We start from the raw sequence: 14,038 nt of genomic DNA, 5'->3' as shown, positions 1-14,038 counted from the left end.
ACAAAGTTAGCTTAGCGCCTCATTTTCAACAAAGCTACTTCCTACTTCTCCTATTACAAGCTGTACGGTACTGTGCAGATGTTTTAGGAACTGCAAATTTTTCTGCTCTTGAATTCTTGTTTTTCATGCATAAATACCTTTGTTTTGTGTGTAGCTTTACCTCTTTGAGATCAGCCTTAAGTCTCTGTCCCTAATTTGTGCTTTGAGTTTGAATAGAACATCTGGAAACACCTGCCCACTGCAAACTTTCTGTCTCTGAGATACCTGCTCATGCACATTAACTACCTCATGCCTTACTGGTATGCTTTCTTTTGCTGTGATGTAAGGTTTTAAAATGAAACCATCACTTCTTAATCCTTCTCCTAGTTTTATCCCCACTACATACTATTTTAGTTCATTGATTTTAGACCAGCACATGCCGTGTCTTTCTGGTATAGAGCAATTGTTTGTGCCATCCAAAGATTTTCACGAGCGCCAAAGGAAAATCTCTGGCACCAAAATCATAGGAATTGAGGATTACAAATTATTTTTTTGCAGTTTTGTTGATTTTGGGGTTGCTTTCTTTAAACTTTATAGACATTTTAGCTTATTCAATGGTCCGAAATAACAAAAAAATCTCTACATTTCATCAAAAACGGTAACAGGCTTATTGTCTTTGATGCACATGAACCGACCATGCCTGGTTTGGTGCATTGTCACTCCTCCAAGACTCACTCTGATTCCGGAAAAACCTTGCCACCTACTAGCTAAGCTTGGCTTGAATGTTAATATCAAATAGTTAGGTGGCTAAATTAATTTCCTGAAACCTGAAAAGTAATCCCAGTTGTGGAAGGTTGTATTTGCAAGGGTTCAGTGTAAGGTGCACTGTTTTCTGGCACTTATCCAGGTTGTTTTCTCCTGACTAGATCCTTGCTTGTGTTGTATCTTCCAAATGTACATGCTTTGGATAAAAACGTATCTCGCTGCATCTCAAATGTGACAAATTGTAAAACTTTCAAGTCCTAAACAAGAATGTTTGAATTTCTATTTGATCAATAGGTTTCTTCTGGTAACAATGACAAAAGATGGCAAAACATTGTATTCCGAATGGATTTTTGACTATTTGTGTGTTTATTTATTCATAATTTTATTAATGGTTCTCCCTGAAGTTGTTGCAGTCATTTTAGAAAATGCGTCTTCTATGCCGTTCCAATTTTTCCTGGTTATTTCTACCATTTTTAAGCATTCTAAAACTCTACATATTGGGAGCAGTTGATGCAGTTCTGCTTGAAAGTAGTCTGTTGCAAGTCATGGCTCAAACCAAAGCGCTTAGTGAGCTTGCTATTATGGTCCATCACTGAGAGTCGTGGCTGCTCATGAGACGGACAAAGACTAGAAACCCATATGCATACCAAGTGCCAGTGACCACAGTGCAAAAAGTATAAGGGTGTTCCACTGAGGGCGTGGTGTAGGATGCCAAAAGTAGCCCCTGTACTGGCAAGAATGTTGGTGCGAGAGGCCTTGAAGAATCAAATAATCATCAAAAAGGCCATATTGATCAATTTTGAGCAATATTGGTACCAACATCTCAATCAGATGCGCCATCAGACAATAAACAAACCTGGTCTGCATGGATACTGACCAAACAGGACTTGTCTACTCTGAGACATGCACCGAAAATATCGCCTGCCCTTTGCAAAAGCTCACCTGGACAAAGAAAAAAGCTTCTGGCTATCAATTCTGTGATCGGACTAGATGAAATTGGGAGTTGTTTCAACAGAGAGATGTGGTTTTCATTTGACAAGAAGAAAGAGAAGCTTTCAACCCTAAGAACGCTATCCTAACAGTCAAACGTCATCCTGGGAATGTGATGTTTTGGGGAATTTTTTTCCACCAGTGGCTCAGACAACCTTGTCTGACATTATGAAGGAATAAATTTAGGTTCCTGTATAAAAACATTAGGTAGTCTGAAGAAGAATGTGTCCTTGGACATCGTCAAATCCTCCAACAAGATTGAATCATACAGCCAGTGTGGCCGAGAAATGGTCAACAGAGCAGCATCAACATGTTGGAGAGGCCAGACAAGAATCTGTAGAGGAAACTGAGGAACAGAATGATGCAAAGAAGCCTTCCAACCTCAAAGACCAGGAGATCTTCTCAAAAATGGAGAGGATTACTGGAGATGTGCAGAAAGCTGATTAACAATGATCAGAACTTTGTGATTGCTGTGGTGCCAAGCAAAGGGTTTGCACTGATTACTGATAAAACTGTGTGAATAATTATAGACACAGTGTTTATGATCAAACAAACAGAAATATTTAAATTTTATCCTCAGCTTCTCTGATACATTGTCTTACCATCTTTTGCCACGTTTGTCATTTCCAGCCATAAGAAACATATTTGTCAAATAAGAAATCACTTTTAAGTCAAATTGGGAGTTTGCATGAATAATTTGTGCTTTAAGACAGTAGAGATGTTTAATGGAGTTTAGCTGTTTACATAAAACAAACGACGTCATGCACCACGCAGGGGAGTAGACAGAAGAACAAAAACATTTGCATCTAAAAGCCAATGCCTCCAAAGAGCATTGGAACATCTTAATCTACTTCACACCTTATCAGATCCATGTCATGACCTAAGGGGATTTAGAGATTAGGTCTAAAGATGTGCTTAGTAACACATTTGACCCCTCTTCTAAAGGAAGCTCTTCCACTTCTTAAGAAATGTGAGCTGTCTCTGCTTTGAACAAACTGACTCTATCTAAACCTGAATTCTCCTTAAGTGTTGTTGTTTTCTAATTGCCAGACCCCAGTAGAGGATGTGCCCTTGGCCATTGCACCGTTCCAGGGACGAGTCCTGGTCGGAGTTGGGAAACTGCTGAGAATCTACGACTTGGGCAAAAAGAAGCTGCTACGCAAGTGTGAGAACAAGGTAAGGAAAGGACCTTAATACACAGACATCTATGCTATCTAATGTAGGTCTTTATGTTGTGTGATAGAAACAGGTTGGACAGTCATTTTTAGCCAGTTTTCCAGACATAGACTGGACCTCTGAAAGGCAAAATTACACCATTTATCAGAGTTAGAAACTGGGAAAAAAAACAAAGAATCATTTGATTTGAAACTGTGCAACGGCCTTGAACTTGTGCAGTGAGTTTCATCTAAAAATTACTCCAATCCAAGCTCTAAATAATGTTTCATCTAAATCGCATTATTCCACGAATCACTTTAAAACTCACCAAGAATGAACCATTGACGCAATAATCAGATTCTTTAAAAAAAAATACAAACATTTTGGCACAGCTGTAAAGCCATGACGGACCCTGATGGGACAAACACGCACATGATAAAAATTCAGACTGTGTTTACACAGAGCACACAGAATGGAGACAAACTAAAAATGAAGTTTAAACATCCACAATATGCAGAGACACTTTGTTTTCCACTAACACCTGTGGGCACTTGGAAAATTGTTGTGCTTGTTGATTCAGTTTTTTTCAATCGGATAATCAAAGAAATTCAACTTCTTTTTTCTTTTTTTATCGATTTAAGGCATTATTGCCTTACTGAGTAAAAGGAATTTTTGAGTTCTATACCTCTGTCCAGGGTTGTGCTGTTCCCATTAAGGTGCAGGACTTTATACTGCTGTGAAAAATAATGAAAAATGTAACGAGAAAAAAAAACTCTCAAACTACTGGGGGGGAAAAATCTGAATAGGACTAGGCTGAACCTTAGTTTGGGAAACTGAGCCTTTTTATAATGAGGCTACTAAAACCATGCAGGGTTGTTTTCCAGTATTTGCAATTTCTCAGATTTTTTAGCTGTGAATAATACGACTTTAGGCAGCAGTTTTATTTAACACATGTAATGCTCTAGGCCAGGGGTGTCAAACCCATTTTAGCTCAGGTGTCACATACAGCCCAAATTGATCTCAAGTTAAATCACAGCATAATAACCTATAAATAATAATAATTGCAGACTTGAAATATTCAAGTCTGCAATTCAAATCTGTTCATTTTAGATCTTTGCGATGTCACACGGAAATAGCCGGATAATCATGAACCAAAAATTTCTGTCTTGTGTGAGGCCTGATTGGATCAAAGCTACACACGTTTATCAAATAACCGCACTTACGTGGTCAGTAGCAGCCTGACTACTCCTAAACATGGTATTCTGAGCTGCAGTCGTGGGTGTACTGCTGTCACAGTGGCACTTTAGCTGCAGGGACATTTGTAATTAATTACACAGACCTAGAAGCATGTTAAGGGTCATTATGGTCAGATAATAGGCTTTCTTGACTTCAAATGTACCTGTATTAACCACATTTCCTTTAATGACTTAATCTGGAGTCCAGATAAGTGGTTATTTTTAGCATTTAAATGAGTTAAGTAAAGGATATTAACTTTACCCTTTAGAAACCAAATAAACCATTAACTGCTGGTAACTTCACTTTGTTTAGACTGTGGCTTTTCCTTCCCTTCAAGACAAAGATGTTTTTATCTGAAAGCGCACAACAGCAACGTCGTAATTAGTCGAATTTTCAAAGTCAGTACTGATACAGTCTGCGGCTTTTCCAGCTGCTCCTTTGTAGATAACGTAATTGAATTCTGAAGCTCTTTAAGTTGGAATTAACTAAAGAAACGCTGCACAGTTTTACCTTCAGAGAGTATTTTACCCATTTTCAGAAGCTGTGTTTTCATGACATTTTTTGCAGAAATAATTACTAGTAATAAATATTTGGGGAAAAAAGTTCTCAATTTTGAAAAAAATCTAAAAAAAAAAAAATGCTCTCGAAGGGATTTTTTTGAAAAGACTTTTTCTAAATAAGTTATGACTTAGATTCAACTCACATTACTGACCGACTGATTCTGTTTTTTTTCTTGTCTTTGTTTCCAGACATCATTAATCATGAACAAAAGCAGCTGATACATAGGAATAATTACAACTTTTCTATTTAAGACCCGTTCTTGAAGACCTGTCTTGTAGATTTGTAGCCCAAGTTTTGTTATTTTCTCCTTCAGCACTTTTTCGCAGTAGTTTTCTTTCTGGCTTCCTCTAATCTGTTTTATTACAGCCCTCTAATGACACACAGCAGCTCAGTTTATTTGCTCCAAAGCAGAAAATGGAAGCAAACCTAATTCACTTTTTCTTTTCTAAAATTCTCTTTGTTTTCATTGGAGACCTCCTCTCTTTTCTCTCATTGTTTTCAATCAGATATAGACCAGTCTAATGATTGTTGTACATTTGTATTTTAGGGCACTCAAACATTTTTTTGTTGCAGCCCTAATAAAAGTTTTGTTTGCAGAAATGATCTCAGTGTTATTTCATTCTATCACAGTCTCAGTGTTGCACATCAAACAGCTTGCAGAGGAGTCCTGCATCACATCATGTTTCCCCGGTAAAAAAAGAGATTCCCCACATATGTACTTTGTTTTAAGTCTCCGTCCTCGTCTTCCTCTCCAGCATGTTCCCAACCTGGTGTCTGGCATCTACACCATCGGCCAGCGTGTGATCGTGTCTGACGTCCAGGAGAGTCTGTTCTGGGTTCGATACCGACGTAACGAGAACCAGCTCATCATCTTCGCCGATGACACGTATCCCCGCTGGGTGACGACGGCCTGTCTGCTCGACTACGACACCATGGCCTCTGCTGACAAGTTTGGAAACATCAGCATCGTAAGTGCAGAGACGAGGAGCGTGTTGGTTTAATAAGCTGAAGTTCTTACCTCCGGTCAAAACAGAAAGTCTACCCTTAGTAGAGCTTCAGTAATTTACCTGATTTTCTCTTTGCACTTCACAGTTTCTTTCTCTTTTTCTATTTGACAATCATATCAAACACAATGAAGCTGTTTGCAGTTATTAAAAAAGCTTCAATGCCAAGAATTGCACTGATGTTCTTCCATAATCGAGTCTCTCTAGGTATCATTTCAGCCCTAATCTTTTGTGTGACGTCCTCCCATGAGGACGCTCAAACATCTGGAGCCCCTTTGGGATCCACGAGATGAGAAATAACGTCCTTTCATAGTCTGTTTGATTTCCCCAGGTGCGTCTTCCTCCGAACACCAGCGATGATGTGGATGAGGACCCCACAGGGAACAAAGCTTTATGGGACCGAGGCCTGCTAAATGGAGCATCACAGAAGGTAAAGGCATCATTATTCACCAATCCATCCTTCTCCTGCAGGTTTCTGGAAGCAGGCCACTCGCACATTTAATACATTTGTTAAAGTTGTGGCTGGTGAATCTGTCAGCTCTGTTAGACACTGATGTATACACAGAATGTAATATAAATACATGGCTTTAGTCTGGCACAACAAGTCAGGCCTAGCATGCTTTGTCTAGGTTCAGAATTGTGCTGCCAGATTAATAGAAAAAATGTAAAAGACTCAGACTTGGGTCATTTCCCCAACAGAGCTGCAGATACCATGATTAGTTTGAGGACCATCAGAAAGTTAAAAATCTGACTTGTCTTTCTCCGATAAATGATGCCATTTTCATGATTTTTTAAAATATTTTAAAGATGGCATTCCATTTAAAACATTTGCCAAATGTTTTTGGAGTTCATTTTGAAGGAAAGAAACGTTGCATTTTCTGCTGAACCTCTTGTGCCGACTCGTGCTGCAGCTGAAATGTCTGGCCCGATGCCCTGATCTGCTTCCTCCACTGCTCTGACCTCCGCAGACACACACCACCATCAACCACAAGTTTAACCTACTCACAAATGCAGCACAAGTCGCACACTCAGGAGAAACACACACACACACACACACAGCATCACTCATCCCATATTTTAAATCCTGGTCAAAAACTGTTTAGGTAGCACATAGACTGGGAAAGTCCCTCCAATTTTGACATTGTGAGCTGGTCCCAGTTGCCTTTGTGACACAGTGTTTGTCTGCTATTTCTGCCTCTGATTTGCTGGAGTTTGGAAATGTACGGTGTCTATTTATAGATGCGGGTGTGGACGCCTGAACTTGTCCTCATCCAGAATGTTGTGTGTGTGATCACAATTGGCCTATTGAAGCTAATTATCCATTCATGTCTGTCTTACATTAAATTAGATGCATTCCGCTTTGATTCGGACACAGAGAGACAGCTGCCCGTCGAGCAGAATGAAAGGATGGACTGTTTTCACCCAAATGTCAAACAGTCACGCACTTGTGTTGGCGAGGTACTCAACATAGAAAACCTAAAAAAAATGTAGCTTTAGATGTACAGTTACGGTTAAAAGTTTATGTGAACCACACCAGAATGTACGTGGATGTGAAGAAACATTTTTTCTGTTTTAACTATATTAAGAGAACTTCAGGAGTTCAGCTTCTATTTTAGGTTTGTTGCTGGTTTTCTGTAGCCAGGAGTGGATGTTTCGGCTCACACTCACATCCAGCACACCCCTGATCTACGGTCTTTCTCAGTTCCTTAAAGGTTTCTATTAAATCTTGTGACGGATTCATGTTTCTCCTCTCGGGAGACTTTGTGGCCGCGTCGCACAGAGCTGCTGTTGTTTCTCATCAGAGGGGAGCTGTCCTGTGCATGTCTGGCTCTCTAGAGTCTGGAGCACAGAGTATTTGAACTCTGCTGTACTTTGTGGGTCCCATGGCGTCCGCGTCATGTATGTCCCACATGTGGTTTGATCAGCCTGATACTGAGGTTTTATTGCTGCCGAATGCCGCCTTTGTGCACAAGGTACATCCTGATTATTAGCTCTAATTTTCGGTGCAGTAGTTTTTTGATGATTATTGGATTAAGCCATCTGGACCAATTTCCTCTGAGCACAGGATGACAGTGTGTCTTCTCTCTGACCTCGGCACAGACGCCACTCGTAATGTGCTGCATACGCATGTGCAGCTGTCAGGACAGATGATCTTTTTTGGTTGGACATAAAATGGCTTCAGGTGACACATCTGATACATTCCACTATGATTTCATTTCTCATGCCTCACACCTTCTGTGTAATTCCCCGTTTGAAATACAAAGCTGCATGTGACGACAAAAACACATAACCTTTGTTTCCCCTCTGCTCGGTCTGTCCATCCAGGCTGAGGTAATCGTGAACTACCACGTAGGAGAGACGGTGTTATCACTCCAGAAGACCACTCTGATCCCTGGAGGCTCTGAGTCCCTGGTCTACACCACGCTGTCCGGAGGCATCGGCATTCTGGTCCCGTTCACTTCACATGAGGTAAAACACAAACCCTCTGAGTTAGGATTGAAAAGTTCAGAGGCTGCCTTTACAAGTCATAAACTGCACCTTATTCCCATCACTTCTGCAACCGCTGCAATGCTCCCTGGAAGTATCAGACGATTCACCGATTGGTCGATAGTTGCAGCCCTAAACTCCACACAGAAAGATCCTAGGCCCAGGTCGGGACATGAACCGAGGCTCTTCTAACTCACTGAGCCACCGTGCAGCCCTGATCCATTTCATTGTCATGTCATTTTCTGTGTCTGTAATAGCTTCTGCTTTCTTTTTCACATCCCCCTTTTCTCTGTTTTCCCCCTCCAGGATCATGACTTCTTCCAGCATTTAGAGATGCACATGCGCTCTGAGTTTCCTCCACTTTGTGGCCGAGACCACCTCAGCTTTAGATCCTACTACTTCCCAGTCAAGGTTAGTAACATTTTAACTCGCCTGTGCTTCAGTCTGATCTGTCCCACGTCATTCAGTAAATGCATTTGTGCATAATGGAAACTCATTTCATTTTTGTGTTCTTTTCTCCAGAATGTGATCGATGGGAGATCTGTGCGAGCAGTTCAACAGCATGGATCCTCACAAACAGAAAAGTGTTGCAGAGGAGCTGGACAGAACGCCACCCGAAGTCTCCAAGAAACTGGAGGACATTCGCACTCGCTACGCTTTCTAAACACACACACACACACACACACACCTTCACACAGCAACACTTTCATTCTAGGAACACATGTAAAACTGGGACACACAATTTGTGCTGTGTAACTGTTTCTCCACGTTAAGTATTCAAACCGACGGCTTCATGCGGTTGACAGCGAGCAAACACACTGCAATACATGGAAACACAACAGAAGCCACACTGTCTGGTAAACTGTCCTACATCGCTGAAACGATGACGCAAATTACAGTCACCTCTTCTCAACGCTGCAATTACCTGCAATGAGGAGTACGAGCGTTCACCCACGCAGCTCTATTAGCAGAAACACGCCACATTCGTGTTCACCAAATGAAGCAGTTACTCAGAAGCCGGCGTCAGAGTTTAACACCTGTACTGTGCGGTTTGTCAGCAGAAACCACACATGCACAAACACACGGTTACACGGAAACACCACCAGTCTCAGCTCTGTGAAAATTACTACACAGTGTTGCAGCAGTTTGTTTTTCACACGTACGACCGTGTGAAAAGAATTCATGAGCAGGTTTTTGCTTTGTCATCTGCACACATACACATACTGAACCGACATCTTCTGCCTTTTTGAATACATTTTATTTAAATACTTTTAAGAGTAGTAGTTATTGCCTGATGTACACTGGAACGAGGAGATGGATTTCATGCTCTGGACAGATATTTTGCATCTGTATTTAGAAAGAGGAAGTATTTCATTTTGTGTGTCTTCTGACTTTGATCTCGACAAAATTAAGTCTTTGTATGGTGTGACTGTTTTAATTTCTGTTAATTAGAGCCATCTCTTATGCCACGGTCCCAGGTGGTATTATCAAATCTTTCTCAGCCCCTAACCCTACCTGTGTTTTTGAGCTCATGTTCCTTCCTTGCAGCCAAACAGAAGCTGACCTCTAAACCGAGTCCAAGCTCGGGCCTCGGTTCAAGAAGCGTTGCCACACTGTGGCATTAGACAAACGGGTACACGCAGACTAAATAAGTGGGTGGAAAAATCCTGCAGGTTTGCACTGGGTGTTGTTCCTGTCAGTCCAGTAAATTCCCAACCTCAGCCACAGACATAGCATTCCACGGTAGTCACTGAATTTCGGGGTTTGTGGGACAGGGGCAGTGGTCTGTTTTTGTAAATAAAGTTGTTTTTGTACTTTATAGAACAATGTTTGTGTGTCATTTTTCTGCCACAGTGTGTGTTCAGAGCCGCCGCTCAGCCGGAGCATCTCCAAATGCATTTGTCTCAATCATTCACACGTTAGAGGCCCAGAGTTGAACGTTGTTAGTTAAATATGTAATTATTTTAATCTGACGAGTGTGATTTTGACCTTGCAGGCAGAATAATGTCCTTACTGAGCAGTGACAGCTGATTTTCTGCATATTTCAATCTTAAGTGAAACTTCAGTGTAAAAGTAATGGACTGGACAGATATGGGATGTTTTAGTTACAGCAGTAAAGTGAAACAAAAAAATAAATATGTAGTGAGTGGCAGAATTGACCAGAGTCAGAAACACCCTCATATTTAATCAATTCTTCCTTGTGTCATTTCCGAAAGAGAAGTCCTGATAAGTCCACAGCAGTCTATTTTTATCACAATCGCAATCATTTGATCCTACTTAAAATGACTGAATGCTACTATGACTTGTCATGGTTACAGTGACGCCGTGCTGCTATCTCACAATGATACAGAAATCTTTAACAAATCCATGGATCCAGACTATAAGCTGCATCGCTGCCAAAATCTAATCACTTAGTCCTTGTGTCATTTCTGACCTTCCCTGAAAATTTCATCCAAATCTGTTGGTCCGTTTTTGAATAATGTTGCTGACAGACAGACAAATGTATGCTGATCGTCACGTAACTGCCACGTTCCTTGTTGGAGTAATAATGATCTCTTTTTTTTTTTTCAAAGAGTCCTAAACAAAAAAAAAGACTTGTCATTGCTAAATGTTTACTTACTTTTTCTTGTTTTAGCATCAAGTCTTTCCCTCTTTTAAAAGAAGCTGTCTGGAGGTGTTTATTTTTTGTTAATTTTGGCAGATTGACAGCTTCATTTAACATCAAATGCGAGGAACAAGCACAGACAGAAGTGACAGGAAGATGATCTAGTCATTTTTCAAAAAAAACACCCTGCAGACGCCGCCAAAACTAAAATATAAAATAAACAGTTTTTATTGTCTCTGTGCAGCCTGGTGTACGGGGACCACTGCGTTTAGTTATTTGCTTAATTTTAAAAGTGCTGGAATGTAAAGTTTTTTTATATTTAGACTTGTCAGGGGAGCTGTTTCTGCTTCTAAAAGATGCAGGTTTTGGTATTTTTTAGTATTTGCTTTTAAAAATGTTAACAGTTCAAATTTTTGGTTACATTAAATGATTTATAAGAGTTATCTGCAACAAATGTGAAGCTTAAAATCAAGACTAGAAGCGAGAGAAAGCAGTCTGGCTCTAATTCTGCCTAGCAGCACCTCTGAAGCTCACTAATTAACACATAACTTGGAGCTTCTGCTGATTATGGTTGAGTTATCGTGGAGTTGACTGCTGATGCTGTGAATTTCACTAAATTTTTAAACCCTCAGCTTCAAACACTGAAAAACCAACTGTATAAAAATCAGCACAAGATGAAGATTTAAAAGAGAACAGATTATGCACCGCAGCACATGACAGCTATGGCAATTCTGTATTTTGTTGTAATATGTTGAAAACACAATACAGTACCATTTGAGGTATTTACCCCTAATCCTTATCGTTGTGCATTTTCAGTGTTTTAAGTCTATGTTGCTTCAATTGTTGAACTGAACCAGTTAAAGATTAAAATGTCCTCTTTAAAAGTGAACATTTTCATGTCCACAGCGATTATCAAATAAAAAATGACCCCCTTACCCGAACATCTCCTTGATAGACCATCTGGTGGGGAATTCTGGCTGATTTATTACCTTGGCTGTCATACTTGGTGCCAACAGAAGATTTGCTGCAGAAAGAAAAGAGCGGAGAGTTTTATTCTTTTGAGTACAAATTTAAGCAAAACCCAAGAAACAGATTAAGGACAGTAAAGAATAAGCAAAAAAGCTATTCAGTGAATTGTAATTTCAAAGCTGCATTCAGTCCAACACTCAATACTAGTGTGTATATTTAAGCAAAATGACTTTATAATGCATTTTTTTTCATATTCCCATTGTTCACATTAACCAGCAGGATAAAATAAGTTATTAAATGAACTTTAGAGATGCTGGCTGATGATTTTAATTCATTCTAAGCAAATATAATCATTTCTTGCTCCATTTACTTTGCACTATACTGTGTGAAAGTGGTGTCAAACTGTGTCAAAATGTGTGCAGCCAAGTGCAACCAAGTCAGCAGCAGTTTCAATTTGCAGTGAATACTTACAGCTGCTAGTCCCTTTATTTCCATATATGTTTGTAATTTATGTTGGATTCTGCTTTAATATCAGCGGCATGTAAAAGCCCTCCATGCTTTCCACCACTGATTCATTGTGCTATGTTGTCAGAAGGCATTTCAACTTACAGTAGCTAATAGAATAAGTTATACACTGCATATGTTTTATGACATTTTTATCTTCGAGTCTGATGAGGTAGTATTCAGGCTCTGATTCTCTCAGTTGGTTCTCCTCCCGACTTAGGCTATAGACCTTTTCGCAATGACATCAGAATCTGGGACACCGTGACCACACCTCCTTAGCAACGCACGACGCCATTAAAAGAGGGGACACAAAGTCCTTAGCAACCGCGATTTGACCGCCGAAACCACGCGGTTTTGACCCGGAGAAAAATGTCTGCTGATTATTTCGGAAATCTTGAGACAAAAGCCAAGCTACGGTATAAAGAAAAATTAGAACTGGTTGGTTTGCAGTCATGTCCGTACCAAATTGCATTGGGATCATGGGAAAACGACCGTACGACGTGGCCAGATCTCAATGGCTTGCCATTTACGAGTACCTTATCAACAGCCCAGGCATCCACACATTGGAGAAGATGAAGACTTATAAAAGCCATTTACTCATACGTTTTCTTGAGGTATGCTTATATTTATTTGTTTTTGTGCAATACAGGTCAATGTCAGAATGATAAATGCCTTGTAAGATACGGCTACACCCAGCTCCGCTATGCTAAGCTAATGTTAAGCTAACGGGGTGAGCCATTACATCTTTTTAATTTCAAGTGGAAGTAGTGTATGTATATTAGTTAGATGTGCATTATCAAACTAAGAGTCAGATACCTGTAAATGAGCTCTACCCACCCTAGGTCCAAGGGTATGAGACGACGCTGAAGTAGCTTCTGATTCGTCAGCTTCCGATTCGGCACTTAAGGGAAAAGTTAAGGGGAAATGAAATGAACGTGCTGTGCGACAGTTTATCCACTGATTATCTGTTTTTTTCGACACTTCTTGATGTGTAAACATTTTAGACAATTGGGTAAGACATTAACTATGCCTGACAAGAGGTATTGTATTGGTAAAATTAGTATTTTATTTGTGAAACGTTTAAGGGATATTCACCGTTTTTGCTTTATACCAGTCCTTATTAGACCAGGTCCAGATGAAAACCACTGTACCTACACTCTTCAAATCTGGACTGAATTATTCTACAGAGCCTGTAGATTCATAAAACACAGTCTCTGATTTGTGAAAACTTTATTCTATTTGTGAAAATGCAATAAAGGCACATTTTACAGTTTTTTTTCTCATCCAGACCATATTAGACCAGGTCCAGGTCGAGAACCGCTACACCTAGACTCTTCAAATCTGGACTGAATTATTCTACAGAGCCTGTAGATTCATAAAAACATAGTGTCTGATTTGTGAAACTTTATTCTATTTGTGAAAATGCAATAAGTCACATTTACTGTTTGTCAGCATATAGACCACATTAGACCAGGTCCAGGTCGAGAACCGCTACACCCAGACTCATCAAATCTGGACTGAATTATTCTACAGAGCCTGTAGATTCATAAAAACATAGTGTCTGATTTGTGAAAACTTTATTCTATTTGTGAAAATGCAATAAAGGCACATTTAGGGCACTAAAGGACTCAGATTCGGAAGCTACCGTATGAAAGAGGAGGTGCTCAGGCGGGCATTGGCAGAAGAAAGAGCTGCTGTGTGACAATGTACGGTTTTACGTTGACAAGACTTTCCTCCAGAGGTTCTGAAGAAACGCAGTGATACACTGAAGCCAAGAGAGTCG

The 14,038-nt window shown here is 40.1% G+C and overlaps 1 protein-coding gene across 1 annotated transcript in view; it reads left to right on the top strand.

Moving 5' to 3' along the window:
- sf3b3 (splicing factor 3b, subunit 3) overlaps positions 1–9,996 on the top strand; it is a 32,628-nt gene extending 22,632 nt beyond the window's left edge. The window contains 7 exon segments of the mRNA XM_022218087.2: positions 2,785–2,910; positions 5,442–5,654; positions 6,022–6,120; positions 8,016–8,159; positions 8,484–8,588; positions 8,700–8,711; positions 8,713–9,996. Of these exon segments, the coding sequence (XP_022073779.1) occupies positions 2,785–2,910; positions 5,442–5,654; positions 6,022–6,120; positions 8,016–8,159; positions 8,484–8,588; positions 8,700–8,711; positions 8,713–8,841 (828 nt within the window). The 3' untranslated portion in view covers positions 8,842–9,996.
- Positions 9,997–14,038: the final 4,042 nt, after the last annotated feature.

This window comes from Acanthochromis polyacanthus, chromosome 8 (genome assembly GCF_021347895.1).
Source record: "Acanthochromis polyacanthus isolate Apoly-LR-REF ecotype Palm Island chromosome 8, KAUST_Apoly_ChrSc, whole genome shotgun sequence".
In the NCBI taxonomy this organism is placed as follows: Eukaryota; Metazoa; Chordata; class Actinopteri; family Pomacentridae; genus Acanthochromis; species Acanthochromis polyacanthus.
Note: the sequence above shows the minus strand (reverse complement) of the source record. Positions and strands in the feature narration are given on the sequence as shown.